This window comes from Zingiber officinale, chromosome 3A, assembly GCF_018446385.1.
Source record: "Zingiber officinale cultivar Zhangliang chromosome 3A, Zo_v1.1, whole genome shotgun sequence".
Classification (NCBI taxonomy): Eukaryota; Viridiplantae; Streptophyta; class Magnoliopsida; order Zingiberales; family Zingiberaceae; genus Zingiber; species Zingiber officinale.
The window spans coordinates 18,333,839-18,352,216 of NC_055990.1; the positions used below are offsets into that span (position 1 = coordinate 18,333,839).

General features: G+C 39.5%; 1 protein-coding gene and 1 pseudogene across 8 annotated transcripts; both read left to right on the forward strand.

The window, feature by feature from the left end:
* Positions 1-2,280: 2,280 nt before the first annotated feature.
* Positions 2,281-8,057, forward strand: LOC122050229 (annotated as a pseudogene).
* On the forward strand, positions 6,078-17,457 carry LOC122051231 (protein DETOXIFICATION 48-like). 8 transcript variants are annotated; one of them, XM_042612242.1, is made up of 8 exons: positions 6,078-6,283; positions 6,370-6,653; positions 8,064-8,097; positions 8,942-9,075; positions 11,031-13,684; positions 13,773-13,838; positions 14,877-15,453; positions 15,527-17,457. In XM_042612242.1, exons 7-8 carry the CDS (start codon positions 15,178-15,180, stop codon positions 17,069-17,071), a joined length of 1,821 nt encoding a protein of 606 aa, XP_042468176.1. In that variant the 5' UTR covers positions 6,078-6,283; positions 6,370-6,653; positions 8,064-8,097; positions 8,942-9,075; positions 11,031-13,684; positions 13,773-13,838; positions 14,877-15,177; the 3' UTR covers positions 17,072-17,457. The 8 variants fall into 8 exon arrangements, with proteins under 8 accessions (XP_042468176.1, XP_042468177.1, XP_042468178.1 ...); XM_042612237.1 differs by lacking the exons at positions 6,078-6,283; positions 6,370-6,653 and adding an exon at positions 7,914-7,983 and having other exon boundaries at positions 11,031-13,136; positions 13,542-13,684; XM_042612239.1 differs by lacking the exons at positions 6,078-6,283; positions 6,370-6,653 and adding an exon at positions 7,914-7,983 and having other exon boundaries at positions 11,031-12,803; positions 12,880-13,684.
* Positions 17,458-18,378: the final 921 nt, after the last annotated feature.

Below are 18,378 nucleotides of genomic sequence, written 5' to 3' on the forward strand. Positions count from 1 at the left end.
CCCATCGGTCCCGTTTAGCGATTTTCGGGCGCAATCGCGGAACGAAGGCTCTTGCGAGATTAGGGACAGCACCCCTACCCGTGATATAACCATCGCGAGTGTTCCTAAGCGATCCTACAGCGCCTTAGCCCGCTATCCCAAAACGATTTGGGGTGAAACCTTGTCGTTTCAGAAAAATGTTCTCGGTAGTCGAAGCCTACAAGTGTCTAAACTCTTGTGCTTCGCTTCTACAAGAAAAATACCCATAAAATCTATAAAAACAGTAAATTTATAGAATATTACAGAACTGATATTTTTCATAAAAATACAAACAAAAACTCGTACGCGCTTCGCACATGGCTCTGATACCACTGTAGGGTTTTTCGGGCCGTAAAAACCGCTTTTTGCGTTGAAGAAACCCCGAAACCCCGCCACCGGTTCTGTGCGAAGAAATAAAATTTACGTAAAACTTCGAGTACGAGTTTCTAGCCTAGATCTAAACTAGATCTACAAAGGAGAAAAGCTTTACCCTTGATGCGTTGCCCTTCGCTAATCCCGCTCGTCCAAGGTTCGCCGGATCTCGAGAGTATCAAAGTATATACTCCTCTATATGTATCCACATAAGCAAGAGATGGAGAAACCAAACAAAAGGTGTGCTAGCACCTTTGAAAGGTTCGGCCAAGGTGGAGGAGAGGGAGAGAAGAGAGAGCTTGAGGAAGAAGATGAGAGTTACACAAAAGAAATGAAATTCACCCAATGAATAAGTGGTCGGCCACATGAATGAGGTTAATAACCTCCATGGAATACCAAGAGTCACAACTCTTGGTAACTCCCATGAGGTGGCATCCCACTTAAGCAATCATGATGATGTGGAGCATCATCATTGGCCCACTCTTTGTCAACTCACCAATGAGGTGGCAAATAGTCAAGTCAAACTTGACCCTTCATCTTCCTCTCAAGTCAAGTCAAACTTGACCACTTCTCTCCCATGGTTGATCAAATCTAACTATTGGTTCAAGTTAATTTTAATTTAATGAATCTCTATTCATTGAATTAAATTGACTCAATGAGTCTAAGTCCAAATTAGACTCATCTAACACATGAACCAAATTGAGTCCAACTCAATTAGCCTAATTTAGATTACTCTTAATCCAATTTGGTTCATCACATGGACCTAATCCTTTAGGTTCATCAAATGAACCTAATCTCCATCTAATTGTCCTTTGTGTATGACCCTATAGGTTCTTATAACATTGGCAATGCTCCTAAACCCATTTAGAAGCATAAGTAATGAGCGGTATCTAGCAACACATCATTACTACCCAAGTTATAAGAATGTTGAGATCCAACATCACCTTGTGACTACTAATTGTGACTCTTCACAATATATGACAAGTGTCATTCTATCCTTGACATCTAGATTGATCAATGTGAGGCATAAACCGTGTCATCCTCTAATCAATCTAAATCTTGAATTCCAAGTAGACTCACTCAATCAAATGAGCTCAACATCTCATATTGACTCATTTAGGCATGATCATACACTTAGTGGTCTCACTCTATCAAGAATATCGATGTCACTCCCGTCATATAGGAGGGATAGATCCCATCTACATCACTCACATCCCTCGGCATAATTTGTTACATACCCAGTAATTGCCTTTATAATCCACCTAGTTACGGGTGACGTTTAACGAAACTAAAGTATGCAACTCATTATGAAGGGAACCATGGTGACTTCAGGTCCAAGGACTAATAGTCATACTAATAGCAACATTAGAAAGTATATGACACTCATATAACGATCCATGATACTTTCTCATGGCGGGTCATTCAGTATACATTCTCCAATGCATACCCATGTGTCAATTTGATATCTCCATATCCATGACTTGTGAGATCAAGTCATCAAGTTGACCTACATGCTAGTCTCATCGCATTAACATTGTCCTTGAATGTTAATACTTAACTAGGAATGATTAAGAGTAGTGTTCCCTATATCATCTCACTATCGATTCAACTAACCGATTGATATAGGTAAGAACCTTCTACTCAAGGACGCTATTATACTTAGTTATTTGGCACTAATACAAGTAAGCATAATAACCATAAACAAATGCCTTTATATATATATATAAGAATATGATACAACGAGTCCATACAACAATCATCAAATGATTGACTCTAGGGCTTTAACTGACACCCTACTCGAGCGAAAAAAGGCTCAGGGGGATCTTCATGTAACAGCGACTAATGATGAAATGATAAAGGAAAGCCTTATGAAAATCTTTAAAATTGCAGATGGATTTAGTCGGCAATCGCTTGAAGCACCTTTGTGCCGAGTCAACGAGTGTGGTGAGGAACACCCAACACTTCACACCGTTAGTATATTGATGCAGTAGGGCGCCGTGCTAAAATTTAAGGAGATGATCCTCAGAGTCAGTTGACCTTGAATATTCCCCTATCGCCAGGGGATTGATAATGCTTCGGCAATTTATCTTCTAACACCCTCTGAGAAAACGGGGGTGCTAATCTTCTCAGGGGAGCTGTAAGTCGCTAGAGCTTTTCCCCTGCATTCGTCTCGGACAAGTGCCTCTCTAGAGGATTCTTGGTGTAGACCTTCCTGGCCCATGTGCTCGGGCGGCTTGCGAAAGAGTGCTCAATGACGTGGAATTGATGAGTGATACGCCGGCGGCAAATAAGTTGAGCCTTCCTCCCTAGCTACTCTGTCCCTCTGATAAGCTATTATTGATGTGACAAAATTGGGTGGCGATAGAGTACCACCGGTAGCTGCTTGTTGTTGCAATAATTTTTGTGCTCGGGCATTGATAAACAGATCTAGATCTTCTTATATTAAGGTAACGGTGGTGAGTCATTCAACTTCTTCCATCTCTGATTTCTATATTTAAGCGAAAGTTCCCATAGATGACGTCAAATTTGATCCCTGGCAAAGACCCTCCGACATTCAAGTCAGTACCAGTCTAGACAAGTGAATGAAGTGTTGGTGCAGCGGGGCCAGCAAGAGGGGGTGAATTACCTACAAGGAAAAAGATAACCCTTCTCGTTCTTTTGATTTGATTAGTAGCATAATAATAATAAACAGAATAATAAAATTGAACAATTAAAGAAAAATAAGAGGATAATCTATTTACTTGGTTACAACCTAAGTGGTTGTTAATCCAAAACGTTAAAGAAAACTCTACTAAAAAAACTTCTTTTTGAAGGTGGAGTAGCCTCTTACAGATGTTGATAGCTCACAGAATAACTAAAAAGTGAATACAAGACTTGTAGTTCAGTTATTTATCATTTCCTAGGTCTAGGGGTCTTTTATAGCCCTTGGAAAACTCTATCTGTAGCTTGAAGATGCCACTAATGAGGTCCAAGGCACCTTCCATTGGATAAGTTTTATCCGTTGCGGATAAAACTCTATCCATGGCTAACGGCTATCGGAAGGTGCCTTCAAAGGCTGGAAGGTGTCTTTGTACTGTTCATCGAAGGTGCCTTCCAGCCATGGAAGGCACCTTCCATACAGCAGATTAGCTCCTTTGTTGATCTCTTCACGTGGGTGATACTCCGGTTAACCGGAGTTGAGCTCACCCGAACCCAACTCTGACCTTCTCTTCGAGCAGCATTCCTTCCTAGATTCTCATCCCTTGGACCACCGCGCGTGTCCTTCTCATCTACCTGTGTACTCTTCTGCAGTCTCTCATCCCTCGGATGCACCAAGCCCGTCGACTCCCTTCCTGTGTCATCCTTTTAGTTAGTTGCGTCTTCCGTTCACTTCTTGTGTTCCTAAGCTCCTATACACTTAGGCACAAGGATCAAATATAGCAGGACCTAACTGAACTTAGTTGGCCACATCAAAATTGCCCTGAGGTACTAACATGAAGAACAGTAAGGAATGTGCACGCGAGAGTAGAGTTCAGATGTTCAGAGAAAGTACCTTGCCAACAGAGAGGACTCCCTTTATATACCATCTCTCATAACCTCCATAATCATAAGGTGACGAAATGTGTCAGAAGTTGTTAGGTAAAGGAAAATGTACAACCTGGATAATATGTAATAATTGTCCAAGAAATCTTCCGTTCACTCATACGTATATCTCTTTTGTCGTTTATAGTTTATGTCTTTGCTGAGGTTGTTGAAGGAATATGCTGTCATAAGTGGTCGGCTGATGGGAGACACAGTGATCCTTGAAGAAGGTTTTAGTAGAATATTCTCTGACAAGTTGTTAGGACTCTTTGCTCATGTTTCCAGTTGAGTATATCCCTGTTGGCTTATAAAGCCGGCCATATGAGTATATCCTGACCGACCTATAAAGTCGGTCATCTTTATGCCTATTCTCACATTAAAGTTGCTTAGTTATGTTATGTTCACTCTGGAAATCCATCTGATAACTTGTGTGTGTTGGATATCCGTCCGAGCAATAATATGAAGTTAAGTGCCTTAAGCCTGGTCAGCCTTTTTCTTGGTCGAGCATATAATAACCTGGAGGTAAAAATACACTTGGAATTTTAGCCGGATATGTAAAGGAAACTATCTTACCTTTGTTCATATAAGGGGTGGGCATAGAACCCTTTACACTCGCCCGATTCTATTATCAACTGGATACATAAGCATATTGTTGTGTCGAAACTAATAGGGACGATTAGTAATATGCTAGACCAGGCAAATATAGAGAGAGGCTTGCATAGAGTAAGGAGTTTGACCTTTTCCTCACCCGGTCCTGTGACTAACCGAGTATGAGGTGGGTTAGACATTCTAGTTGATCTATCCTCAGCTATTGAACGACCGGACGTGTTATCTTCTTAGTTCAAGAGTGAAGCATTAAACTTCTTAGATTCGACCGGCTTGAGAGTCGGTCTGTCTAACCCCTTAGGTATGACCGGCTTGAGGGATGGTCGGTCTTATCCTGAGCAGTTTGTAATCCAGTTGAGCTGGACCCAAGAACCTTAGTGTTGGGCCACTACCCAAGCCAGGTAGGGAACATTTTCTTCCATTGACTTTAACTGTCACGTCACCTTGACTATGATTGTCACGTTATCTTCTAGATCCACTCATTACAATCCGAAGAATAACTTTACTTCTTCTGGTTTTTTAACGCCGTTGCAACTTAACTTTTGTTATTAAGCTTATTTTTGTGATTTTTTTCATGGCTAAGAGATTTAGTGGCTCCTATTTTTTTTTCTATTTTAGATTTCTTTTGTATAAGAGCATCCACACCCCACTTCTATTATAACACCCACTACCTAATCAAAAAATATGAGGTCCACTGTCACATACTCATTATAACAATATATCTCTTCCACTCACATTCTTTTTAATATTAACACTCATTATTTATGGATCTCACAGTTCACTCAATAACCTTAAAATTATATCATATTAAATATATATATTTTTTAAATATATTTTAAAATATTAAAATTATTATTATTATTTTTAATAATAATCTTACTTCTAACAAATACACTCATGTTTTATTATTTACCAATTTTATTCAATTTTTAATTTTAAAATTTATAATTTTTTGAATAATTAAAATTTAAAAATAAAAACAATACACTCATGGACTGACCCATCCCATGCCATCTTGAGCGCGTTCAAGTAAAAGAGTGTTATAACACTCTTTCACAATCATTTTAATTCCAAGGGTGTATTATAACATTCTATTAATAGGAGAAATGTGGATGAATAAAATTTAATTTCTTGGAAATTAAAAGATATAAGTCAAATTCTCATCAATAACCCTTATTTTCTTAAACCGTTTTTGGACCGTTTTATCGAGGAGATCTTCTCAAATCCTTTCCTCTATGTTTATTTGAAACTAGAGGAATATAATCCCTATGCATATAATTTTTTTTATTTATAAAATTACATCGTATATAAAAAAATTAACAGATAGTACTATTTTTAACTATAAAATTATATCATATATTTAAAAAATAACACATCTATTCTTTTTTAATTAAAAAATGGCACTGTATATATCTACCTTCTTTTAATCAAGACAAACAAACTTGAAGAGGGATTTCTTTTTCTTCCATTCTCTACGCTGCCTTTATTTCATCCGTCCATTCATCCATCGTCTGAAGTAAACAGAGCATTAGTCATTCCTACACAGATTGCAGTTGCACCGAGAAAGAATCTCGCGGCTGCTGGTCCCAGAGCGGCAGAGCGCCTCGTCAGTGGCAGAGACGGTTGAAGCGGACGGCAGAGATGGTTTGGTAGCGCTTCCGCCGTCCAAGGTCCTGCGGCGGGTGTTGCTGCGGGAGGCATCGGTGGCGTGCGGCGTGCAGTTGGGGTGAGCGCTCCAGCTCTTGCTTCTCACTCCGTTCGCGAAGGAGATTGGGATCTCCATCAGTTATTCAGTCTGATTTGTCTCTGCAGGTCGCTCTCCGGCCTTCTGGCTCAGCCCTTCGTCGGTCACGTGAGCGATCGTCGCGCTGGTTCGCTCGGCCACCGCCGGCCCTTCGTCATCGGCTGATCCATCTCCATCGGTCTTTATGTCATCTTGATCGGCTACTTCTACGACATTGGCCGCATTCTCTGCAACTCCTACGGTAGGGAGACACGGTACAGGGCGATTGCGGTTTGCTTAGTAGGGTTCTGGCTGTTTGGTGCGGGGAACAACACCACACATGGTCCGTGAAGATCCCTTGCTGATCTTACAGGTTCGTCAGTGCTCATCTGCTCCCCCCCTTGTCCTCCTTTAATTTACTAGTTTACTGCAAAGTTGTTTCTTCCATTTCCCGTGTCCTTTGAAATTGATATGATGTCCATATGCTCTTCAATGGTCCAAGCCTTGCCTAAGCTAGGACAAGCAATACTATTCGAGCAACTTATGTGATTTCAGTTGGTGGTTATTTTTCACAAGCAGTTCTACATTGGAAGTACAGAAGTAGTTCTTTAATTCGATGAGAACAGTAGTTCTGGTTCTGGTGGGCACCAGAAAAAAAACCCCTTTGATCTGTCAGGTTATGCAGTGTAATAAGACAAGTAACCCTTGCTAAATTTGTTGGATGATCACTTCGCTACAACTTATTTTTTTACTGAGGAAATGCTTTTAGCCGTTACTTCTATATTCTCAACACTCGCACTAACCAAATGTAATGCTGAAATTTAACCGACTAAGATATATTCTTTTCATATCATTGAGAGACATAATTCAATCCCAAGTTTCTTGTTTGTTCTGTATTGAAATCAATTGGATCATTTACTTCAAAAATGTATATTACTTAGATTTAGAAAATATTTAATTCGTACCTGTATATATTTAGTGTTTTACTTATCCTTGTCAATGTTGTAGTTCTTATGATCTTGACACGTATTAATGTGTTATAAGCCAAGGAAATTTCTTTGTCTTTTGCTAGCCGAGTTATAACTTCCACTGGAGATTCACAAGTGTGACAGATAATTGACATGAAGCTTTTTGTGGGGCTTAATTGGTGCTTGTAGGTACCTTAAGCTGCCTGTTTGGATGTTTCTCATTGTCACTGCACTTACTTGCATAGGATGGTTTCCTTTCACCCTTTTTTGATACTGATTGGATGGGACAGGAGATCTACAACAGAGATCCAAATGAAAGGAAAATATCTCAAGCTGGAGTGAGAGTGGGACAACTGGTCTCATGTTAAATTCTATTGTTCCTGGCTTTATTTCAATGGTTTTGGAATTACTCTGTCGGAAGTTCTGTGAGGCTTGACTTGGGGAGTTGCCAACACCATTATGTTCTTTTGTTTTATTGGAATGTTCATATTATTTTCTCTTGGGAAAAATGTGGATTACCCGCTAAATGGACTTCCTCCAAATGACCTTGTCATTTCTGCAATTGTTATTTTTACAATCCTCAGAGCACCTTTGGCAGTAAGACAATTTTATAATTGTTCTTATAGTTTGTTGGGACATCTTGGTAACTTGCTTAGTTTATACAGGTTAAGTACACTATTTCTTGTGCAATGATTTCTGCACTCATAGAGCCTTTAGGGCTTGGACTTGGTCAGGGTGGGAGGCTGATCACTTCTGTTTGTGTTTTTTTGTTTTTTATCTGATTGTTGAAGTTTTAACATCTCTCACAATGGCAGGGGCATTTTGAATTTGGCGATTGTGATACTGCAGGTAGATTTTTTTCTTTCATTTTTTGTATGTTCATATGAGTGATTAACTTACGATCAATTTTGCATAGGCTGAGACCAACTAGCAAAATCTGGCATTGAGTGAACTTGAAGCAATTTATAGCGAGTTGAATATGCTCTCATCCTTTTTTTGTTTTGAACTCTTGGGAAAAAAAAGATACAATAGTCATATGACTATGACAGGTGAAGGAAATGAATAGGAAAATTGAAAATGATATGATTACCCAAGTCTTAGTGTATATTAATATGGTATGTGGTTCATCATGGTTGCCTTGCGGTATATGAGTATGATTGGAAGTGCTTTTACTGTCATATTGGAGTTGGTTACAGGGAACCAGTAGGATGAAATAGGCTCTGCTTCATCATGGGTTTCAAAATTCTGTTGTGAATTTTTGATCTGACATCACAGTTCTAATATTGGTATTTGGTCATGAACACTTGACCAAGAAATATTTAATTACAAAGCTGCATCTGCCTAAAACCTAAAGGGTGTTTATAGCAAAGTATTGAGAATGGTAGAGTAATATCAGGTTTATCATTAGTGAGCATTAAACAGGAATAAACAATAATACCTCTTTTTTTTGGTTGAGTATAGCACCTTGCTAGAACTATTTGACAAGTGTTTGCTGGAAATTGTTCGATTATCTGTTAGCCTTTTCATTTTCATCATTTTTAACCTGCTAGTTATGTGAAAGGTTGTGATAATGATGGATTATAACAAGTACAAGAATATTATATCAGAATTGCTCTTGTTCCATCCTTTTCTTTTGATTGTTTATCTTTCTTGTCAAAAAAATTCCAATCTGGTGCCACATGGTATTTGTCAGAACCGGAATATATTTGCATTAGAGGCCTTTTAATGCCAGCGCTTCAAACATCTGCACTTGACTTTTTATGAAGAACTAACTATTATTGATTACAAGGATTGAGTCGATGAGACATTCTATGAGATGGTGGAAAGGTATGTTGATTAAGATATTAAAATCAATTTCTTGTTTTATGCTTGGAAGATCAATTATGAATCTAAATCAATAAATACGATGGTCAAGCAACATAGAAGAAAGAAGAATTTGTGCATTCTTTTTTGTTGATTATAGGTTTCTAAACAATAACTAGGGTGCTTTAATCAATTTGATATATGATAATACAATGTTAAGGCTTTTAAGTGTATAAACAATGATTTTTTTTATAATTGTAAGTTTACGTTGTCTCTAAGTTATTTGTTGCAATAGTAGTAAAACCATCAGTTATTTAAAAAAATTCGCTTTGTATTTGTTGTTTGCTTTGCTCTGATTGGACGATCACTTATTTAGATTGAACATGATATTTAAATCATGGAGATTGTTTAGAAACTTTTTCATTTTTTAAAACTTTGTAGTATAATAAAATTATGACAATATATGTAGTGAAGTCTGACAAATAATGGAAAAGAAGGAAATATAAAGGAGTAGGTAGATCGGATGGACAGGATGAGTTTTATATTTTGATATATTTTATACTGATAAGGAGATAGATAAAGATATGGTAGCATTGATAGGTTGAGTGATTAAATCAAGATGAATTCAAATCTATCGTGCTATAGCTTCTCTCTTAGGCTAATATTGTAGTAAGAGCAGTTATGTTTTGCATATCATAACACTGAATAATTAAAAAATAATACATTAAAAAAAATCAGACAAAATAAAATTATGAAAATTCATTTTGTATTTCGCTTAATTTAGTTTATCTCCCATACATGAAAAGAAAATAGAAATAAATGTTAAGATGGTACAGATTTGCTCATCACCAATAAATTCATTTCCAGACAAGTTGAATCAATTAAAATTGAAGATGTGAGGTATAAAGTATGACCTATTTAATATAATATAAAAACACTATGATCATACATAGAGCTTAATGGCAAGATAAGATCCATAAAGTTCCCAAATAGTTGAGATTCACACCTTGATGCCGTATTACTGTATGGATGGTTACTGAATATAGGACATAGCCCTAACCTCTGATGTTGTTTCAAACAATAACTGATTTTAGTTCCTTTTTTTTCATATACATAAAACTTCAAGCTTGTTCTACTAGTGACTAAACATCAAGCCACTGATTAATATTGCCTACATGGTAACATGGACATATACTTGGCATTTTTTTACAGTCACTAGTTAATGTAGAATGCCACATCAGCTACATTTATAGTAAGAATGCATTTTTTTGAGTAATTGAGAATGAAGGGGAAGGGTTAGAGGATCAAAAGAGGCAGCAGGAGGCAGCAGCTGTGGACATGGAATCCCACATCAGCTGGAGATATAGTAAGAATAAGTTTCCGAGTAATGCAGAAGGGGAGGTGATGATTTAGAAGAGAAAACAAAGGAAAAGGAAGGCTGTCAAACGTGTTTTAATATATCTTGTTGATATGGCATGTCAGATCGGGTTGTTATCATTGAGAAAATGTTAGGTAGAAAGTCTACATCGGCGAAGTCCACAATTGAAACAAGATAAAAAGTTTATTTATAAATTTTTTTAAAAAAAATCTTTGTTGACACTTGAAACTATCTCAAATATTTAGCCTATATATTATATTTAACCTTTGGTCAAATAAGCCTTGCAATCTTTAGAGCATAAGTTTGTAAGCACAATGTGTGCACAGCCTCATGGCAATGAGTTCATTTTCATCAATTGCAGGCTCCATTCAAACAATAAAGATGATATCTAGTAATGTACAACTAACCCGATATTAAGTTGATTATAACTAAAACTATCACGACAATGTAGTAGGCAAAACTAGTACCATGTGATGCCTGTCCCATTTATCACTTATCATTATCAAATTTATTTTAATAAGAAAGTTTCTGAATGAAAAGACAAGAAGTACCTTGACTCTTTTTCCCCCCTATCTTATCATCTTTGATTTGTTGCTGGTAGAAAGTGCCTATCAGACGCTTGTATCTGTTGGAAGTGGGCCTTTGAATCAGTTATTTGGCTGTGGCAATTCACTAGCCTTTGCTGTAGGATCACTTGCAGCTTTTGTGAGTGAACTTGTGGCAATTGTTGGCCTAGCTCCTCAATTCATTACTAACGGACCTACCACTATTCTACAAAGGGGTCAAAGTAAGTATTTTTAAATTTTATTAAGTCCACCTAAATTGCTGAATGATAGCTTTTGTTCACTAAACCAATGTATGTTCTGTTTCTGTTTCTTCCTTATTGAAAATTCACTCTTAATTTTCTAGTTAACTCTTTCTAAATCCCAAAAGTTGCAATGGCAAATTGTTCCAAAGTTGAGTGTCAGAGTGTGAAAGAATATAATATTTAATCATTGATTGATGGATGGATATCAAATTTTATTTTAACTTGTTTCAAAGATTGACCTAAATTCTACCAATGGCCTGAACTCAGCCAAAAGGATTAAGTGGTATATGGTGAGTTACATTTAGGTTTAAATACCGATAGCAGTGTTTGGTTTTAACCCAATGGAAGGTACAACAAATATATAATGTCTGGTTGCCTTGTATTTTAATTTTAGAAATGTGGATACTTTGTTCTTATTGTTACTGGTGGAAAAAAATATCATGTGAGAAATGGTATAACATGTTTTATGGCTGAACATAATATACTAAGAAAGTATAAACAACCAAGGTTCAAAATCGGTCTTTGACTGGAGTGAGACTATTTTGGTACCGTGTTGATGTTCCTATATATGGTGTGCTAGTGGCGAATTGGAGGAAGGAGGAAGAAAATGAAAAAAAAAATAGAATTATTAAATTTAAATTTTGTTTTTCAATGGTACAGTTTTGATATTATCTTATATAGAAACAACAACAACAATCAAGCTTTATCCCACTAGGTGAGATATTATCTTATATAGAATCAAGTTAAAAAAATAACAATATTATTTTAATTCACCTTAATCTGCTTCATAAATGCAAGAGGTGTCAAACCTCAAACGTTGATATAAAAATAATAATGATTTGACACAACTAACACATGAACTATTGTCAGTGTCGAGTAATATCAAGTTTTGGGGATTTAATTTTAAACCATGTACACAATTTATGGATCCCTTTCCTATGCAGGAAATAGAGAGTGATATAACAAGTTAATTAGATCAGCATTATAACAATCGCATGCACTTAGTACATACTAAGATGAATAAATTCTTGCTGATCACTTAACCATAAGCATAGTTTTGGGGGTATTTATAATTGAGAGTCTTTTTAACAGTTAAGATAGACATACAGTAAGTGGTCGTAGATATGAATAAATCTATGCCTTTGATTGGCCATATTAGGTTTAAATTGCTATTGAAGTTCTTGCATTAGCATCCTTGCATGTGTTCCATCATGAAGATTTTGCCTGTATTTGTCTTAATATGCTGGTTTTTGTTGGCAAAGATCACCTTTAAGATATATAGTCCCTTCTATTTCTGCCGCGTGGACTGCCACAAACCCAATTATGGGAGGCAATCTTTGTTTTCAGTCATTTTACAAAGTTAACAAATACTTCAATTCTGACGCCAAACAAAATAATAGTTCTCAAACTTATAATATAGGAGGATCAACACTAAAGTATTGACCAGGTTCTCCACTGCATAAGTCCTGCAAAAATATCTGCGACCTTTGCATTTGAAAAGTCAAATAGCCATCACTGCTTTGTTGTATGCTCCATTGAGTAAATGTTTTATCAAGTAAAATTCAAGTTAGTGTTTCATTTGATCAAATCTTTTTCATTCTTCGTTTTTGATGATTGATAAAAGAATGCTGATTTGCTACAGCATGTCAACACGTGACTGGCGTTTCTAAGATTTGTCGTTCTTGGTTTAATCGTCTCAATTACATTGAGATGGCATGGAATAATTGGGGATTCTGCTCTGGAATTTATTATTTATCATCGCGCCTACAGAAGTTTTTATGGGTAATGGGGCAAATGCAACGACTCCAGCCCAGTCGTTGGTGACCATTATTCCTTGCTACCATAGAGCACTGTAGAGGAAGAGAATTGTCAAAATAAAGCCTCATTACATTCTTTATGGTATTGCCTACATTATTAATGTGATAAAGCCTCGAAATATACTTGTAAATTTGTCTCAAATTGCATTCCTTGTATAAATTTCCACTATATTAAATTCTGCATCTCTTTGTCCTCATCCTGCTTCTCATTTATATGTTACTTGAATAGTTTCTTTTTTGTGCAGCACAACAGTTTAAGTTTTGGTGAGTTGCTCAAGAATTTGTAATTCATTAAATAGCTAAAATTTACTTGGTTTTACTTTGTGTCATGTCTTTGTTGGATTGGGACTGATCTGTTTTCTCATCTTTATTGTCGATGGAGTTGGATGAGACATGACGGCTATTCTGTACTGAGCCATATAAGGTCAGTCCCACATCTACCATGAAGCCTGTACTGATGACATTTCCTGTTGACCTTTCCATCCAGGTCTGTAGCCACATCTAATAAACGTGACAGCGAAGCCCAGCAGTGCCAACCTTAAGCTATGGAATTGGAAGAAGGATGAAGACAAAGGCAGTCAAATTTACATACCGTAATCCACATGTAGGGTGTGTTTTGTTCCTCCACAGGTAGTGTGTTTTGTTCCTCTTGCATGTCCTCCTCTGCTGCTTTTATACTGTCTCCTCACAGAGTTCCGAGCCTCCTTTTCTGTTGCAGGCCTGCAGACTGCAGTTGAGCAGTGGATGGAGGAGGGAGAATGATGAGATAAGACATGTCGTCTTGGTATGCAGCTTTTTACCAAAACATATTTTGATAATTGCAAATGACAAATAGCATTTTTTTTTATAGTTTTTTATGAAAAAGTGCCCTAGATTTTATTTTCATGATATCGATTTGTTATTTCTTGTCAACAAGGTAGATTATAAATTATCTTGGGTCATATATACAGTGCAAAAAAAAAAAAAAAATTGATGCAAACAAGTTTGATATATTCAACTTGATGCTTCAAGCTCGGTGATACAATTCTGTGATATGGTGGGATTAGAGGAAAATTTTTAATAATATTTTCAAAGGCTCATAATAGGTCATGTCTTTAGGTGTATTTAAGTTTAGAATTGTGCAAATCTCAAGTTGATTTCTTGATAAGCTTGTTTTTTGCGTTCCATTTGGCTATAAATTCATTTTTTTTAATTAATTTATTTATCTTAGGGCAAACAAGAAATTGTTGTTTTTTGTTTTGCTAAAAAAAGGCTAATAAGTCATGATGCAGTAATTTTTTTTTAATTATCAACTACGTGTTTAGGTAAAATGTTCCTTATGATTATTTGTGGGGGCTGCTGAGACATTGCTGCTCTGTCCCGGCCCTTCCACTGACACTCAATATTTAATGGTAAGGGAAAGGATCCCACTCAAATTATTGGGGCGTCCATGTCCTCTTCTGTTTCCCATCTTCCAACTGCTTCCTTCCCATTGTACACCATTCACCATTACTCCTTCCCACCTCTCCTTTATCCCCAACTCAACTTGCACCAAGTTGTTCCCTCAAGTGAGGCTCCTCTCGACTCCGATTCTGACTGATACTCTTATCGGACGGTCGAAAAGACAACCTTCACTTGGAAAGTAGCCCCCCCGGTTCGCTTCTCTCTCTCTTCCCCAAATTACCATTACATCTGCCAAGGTACCTAGATCTCACCCTTCTTCCCTACTATTCCCTTTGTACCCACTTCCCAGTGTGCGTTTTTGTATGTGTAGCTATAACTTTATCTTTACAATTGTCTGCTTTTAATTAAATAAAAGGCCACTTTCTCTCTTTTGCCTCAGAATTGGATGGATGGTGCACGCGGAAAAGTAAAACTTTCGAAGAGTTGGAAAGCATCAGGTGCGCTGCTGGTTTCCAAACACAACTCGCAGTTGGAACTTGGAATTGATCGCCAGTACGACGACACGATGGGATTGAGCGTGTCAGGAGCCGTGAGTGTGGAAAAAGCAGCAGTCCGCGGAGAGGAGAAGCTTTGACCAGCTACCGTCGGCATCCGTCGACAGGTTATTGACATCAGGGTTTAACCGGTTAAGCCGGTATCGGGTCGACGTAGAGGGGAGTTCGTGGGCCATATCGGCGGTGATGATCGACCGACGCGTGTGCGTGGCTCGCAGAGCCTTCCTCCACTGCTCCTATTTAAAAGCCCCCCTCGCTGCTGCTCCCACCCTCCCTCCCTCCATTGCCATTTCGAAGAAGCAGCCAACGGCTATTGCATTCCTTTCTTCTCAGCCATTACCGCGCCGCCGTCGACGACCTCCATCGAGCTCTGAGATGTGCAATCTTACTTCTACTTCATATCCCAAGTCTAACCTTTTGGCAAGCCATGACGATCTTCGCCGCCATCCCACGCTCTCCGAGGTGCGTAATGGATAAGCACACATTACATGCACGTTGGAAATTGTTGACCGATTTGCTATTGCTGTTTAAATAGTTGGCGGAGGAGATGCGGGCGATCGGGAAGATCTCGGTGCCGGCGGCGGTCACCGGCCTGATGCTCTATTCGCGCGCAATGATCTCGATGCTTTTCCTTGGGTATCTCGGCGAGCTGGAGCTCGCCGCCGGATCGCTGGCGATCGGGTTTGCTAATATCACTGGTTATTCTGTGCTGTCGGGACTGGCGATGGGGATGGAGCCCATCTGCGCTCAGGCCTTCGGCGCCGATCGGCGGCGGCTCCTTGGCCTCACCCTCCAGCGCGCCACCCTGCTCCTCCTCTGTGCCTCCCTCCCCATCGTCTTCCTCTGGCTCAACGCCCGCGCTATCCTACTGCGGTGCGGGCAGGACGAGGAGATCGCCACGGTGGCACAGGTGTTCGTCGCCGCCGCCTCGCCGGATCTCCTCTTCCTCTCATTTCTCCACCCGCTCCGCGTCTTTCTCCGTGCGCAGAACATCACCCTCCCGATCACCTACTGCTCCTCCTTCTGCGTCGCGCTCCACTGCCCCCTGACGTACCTCCTAGCAGTCCGCCTCCGTCTCGGCATCGCCGGAGTGGCGGCCGCCATGGTGTTGACCAACCTCAACTTCCTTGTTTGCCTTCTCCTCTTCCTCCTCTATTCAGGCGCCTGCCGCGACACGTGGCCCGGCAGCGGGAGCATCCTCTCAGGCGAGTGCCTCCGCGGGTGGCCGGCTCTGCTCCGCCTGGCAGCACCGTCCTGCGTCTCTGTCTGCCTCGAGTGGTGGTGGTACGAGCTGATGATCCTCCTCAGCGGTCTGCTCGCGCATCCTCGCGCCGCCGTCGCTTCCATGGGCATCCTCATCCAGACCACCTCCCTCGTCTACGTCTTCCCCTCCGCGCTCAGCTTCGGCGTCTCCACCCGCGTCGGCAACGTCCTGGGCGCCAACCGCCCCACCAAGGCCCGCGCCGCCGCCGCCGCCGCCCTTGCTGCCGCCCTCGCCCTCGGCCTCGCCGCCACCGCCTTCACCGCCTCCATGCGCCACCAGTGGGGCCGCCTCTTCACGCGCGACGCCGAAATCCTCCACCTCACCTCCCTCGCGCTCCCCATCGCCGGCCTCTGCGAGCTCGGCAACTGCCCGCAGACCGCCGGTTGCGGCGTCCTCCGCGGCAGCGCGCGGCCGGCCACCGGCGCCAACATCAACCTCGGCTCCTTCTACTTCGTCGGCATGCCCGTCGCCATCCTCCTCAGCTTCGTCGGAAAGATGGGCCTGCCGGGGCTGTGGCTGGGACTCCTGGCGGCGCAGGCCGCCTGCGCCACCCTCATGGCCTGCGCCGTCGCCAGAACAGATTGGGCGGCGGAGGCAGAGCGCGCCAGAGAATTAACCAACTCTTCTTCTTCTCCAACTCTTCCTATTACTAATTCCAATGGCACAATTCCAATCACCACAATAACTACTGCTCTGTCTCCCAACTCCATGGAAGCCGAGAAGAAGAAAAAGACCACCACAACACTAGAAGACATTCTATCCATCATTAACGCTGATGCTCCAGAAACAGCCCCCCTCATTCTCCCTGTGGATTAAATTCTTCTCCATTTTTATTTTTTTTGGGTTTTGTAATCACGATATGTTTTGCTATTGTATCTAATCCCTCTGCTATTTTTTTTTCTTGCCTTTCTTTTTTTAATGGATCGAGGAAAATGTAATTAGCGGTAATGAAGTAACGGGGAAGAACAGAGACAGCTACTCCATAAAAGCTACCACTTTAGAAGCTGTTCACTTATTGGAAAGCAGATGCATCACTTCTAGCATTCATTGCCTTTGTACTTTGGTTTTTAATCTTTCATCCAATTAACCAGTCCCCCGGACCTGTTTGTTTGTTTCCTTTGAGGATTCTTGCTTAGGAACAATCAAAGCTAAAGATTTGCCTGAAATCTATATATAATTCTGATAATTGTTGGTTGTGTTTTTGTATTGTTGCCTCAAATCTCTAGCAATTTTTGCTTTTAACATTCTCTTGGGACAGCCAATCACTTTGGTTCATAATTCTACTCTATTTTCCTTCTTTCAAAGGGCTCTTGTGTTTGTGGGGTTAGTACTTATTGGAGAACTTCTTTCTTACTTGAAAGAAAGAAAGCAAAAAAAAAATTGCATTGTTTGATCTCCACAAACCTTAGCCTATTGCACAATATCTGATGTTTACTATCGAATCGTTCCTCTACGAGTGAATGAAAGTGTATGTAACTATTGAATCACTTCGAGCGAACGGAAATACATTGTTGTGGTTAGACAAACAAACTCACGCCTATCTATTTCAACAGTGAAGCATGATAATTCGATCATGTGCAACAACAATGAAAAAAGGCCAATTTGATAGGGGTTGATTAACAAACAAAAAAAGTGTTTTCTTGCTTTCCTTTTGCCCCTCTAAAATTGAAGGAGCAACATCCTTCCATTATTACTTAGATTTACTTTTGCTTTTGAGATGACAAACCCATCAATTCTCTGCAAAAGAAATTTATTAGCCTTTTAAAATACTTCCTAATGTCGCACTTCATTGATCAACCTGTTTTTTTTTTTAATAAAAAGATCGATAGCATTAGACATTATTTGATAGTAGATAAGCGTATGATGCAATCTGAATTGAAATGTAATTGACAAAAATACAAAATAAAAGTAATTACATATTGTTATCTCTATTTTTATTCCATATTTTGGTTAACATTTCTTTTGAGTCAATTTATATTAAATTGATGCTAGACACAAACCTAACTCCACTTATAATTACATAATTTGTTTGACTCATAAATCTTTCTTCATCTTACAAAATTATTTTCAACGCAAAAACAAAATTTGAAATTATTAAATAGCTACTAAACAGCGAACCAAAT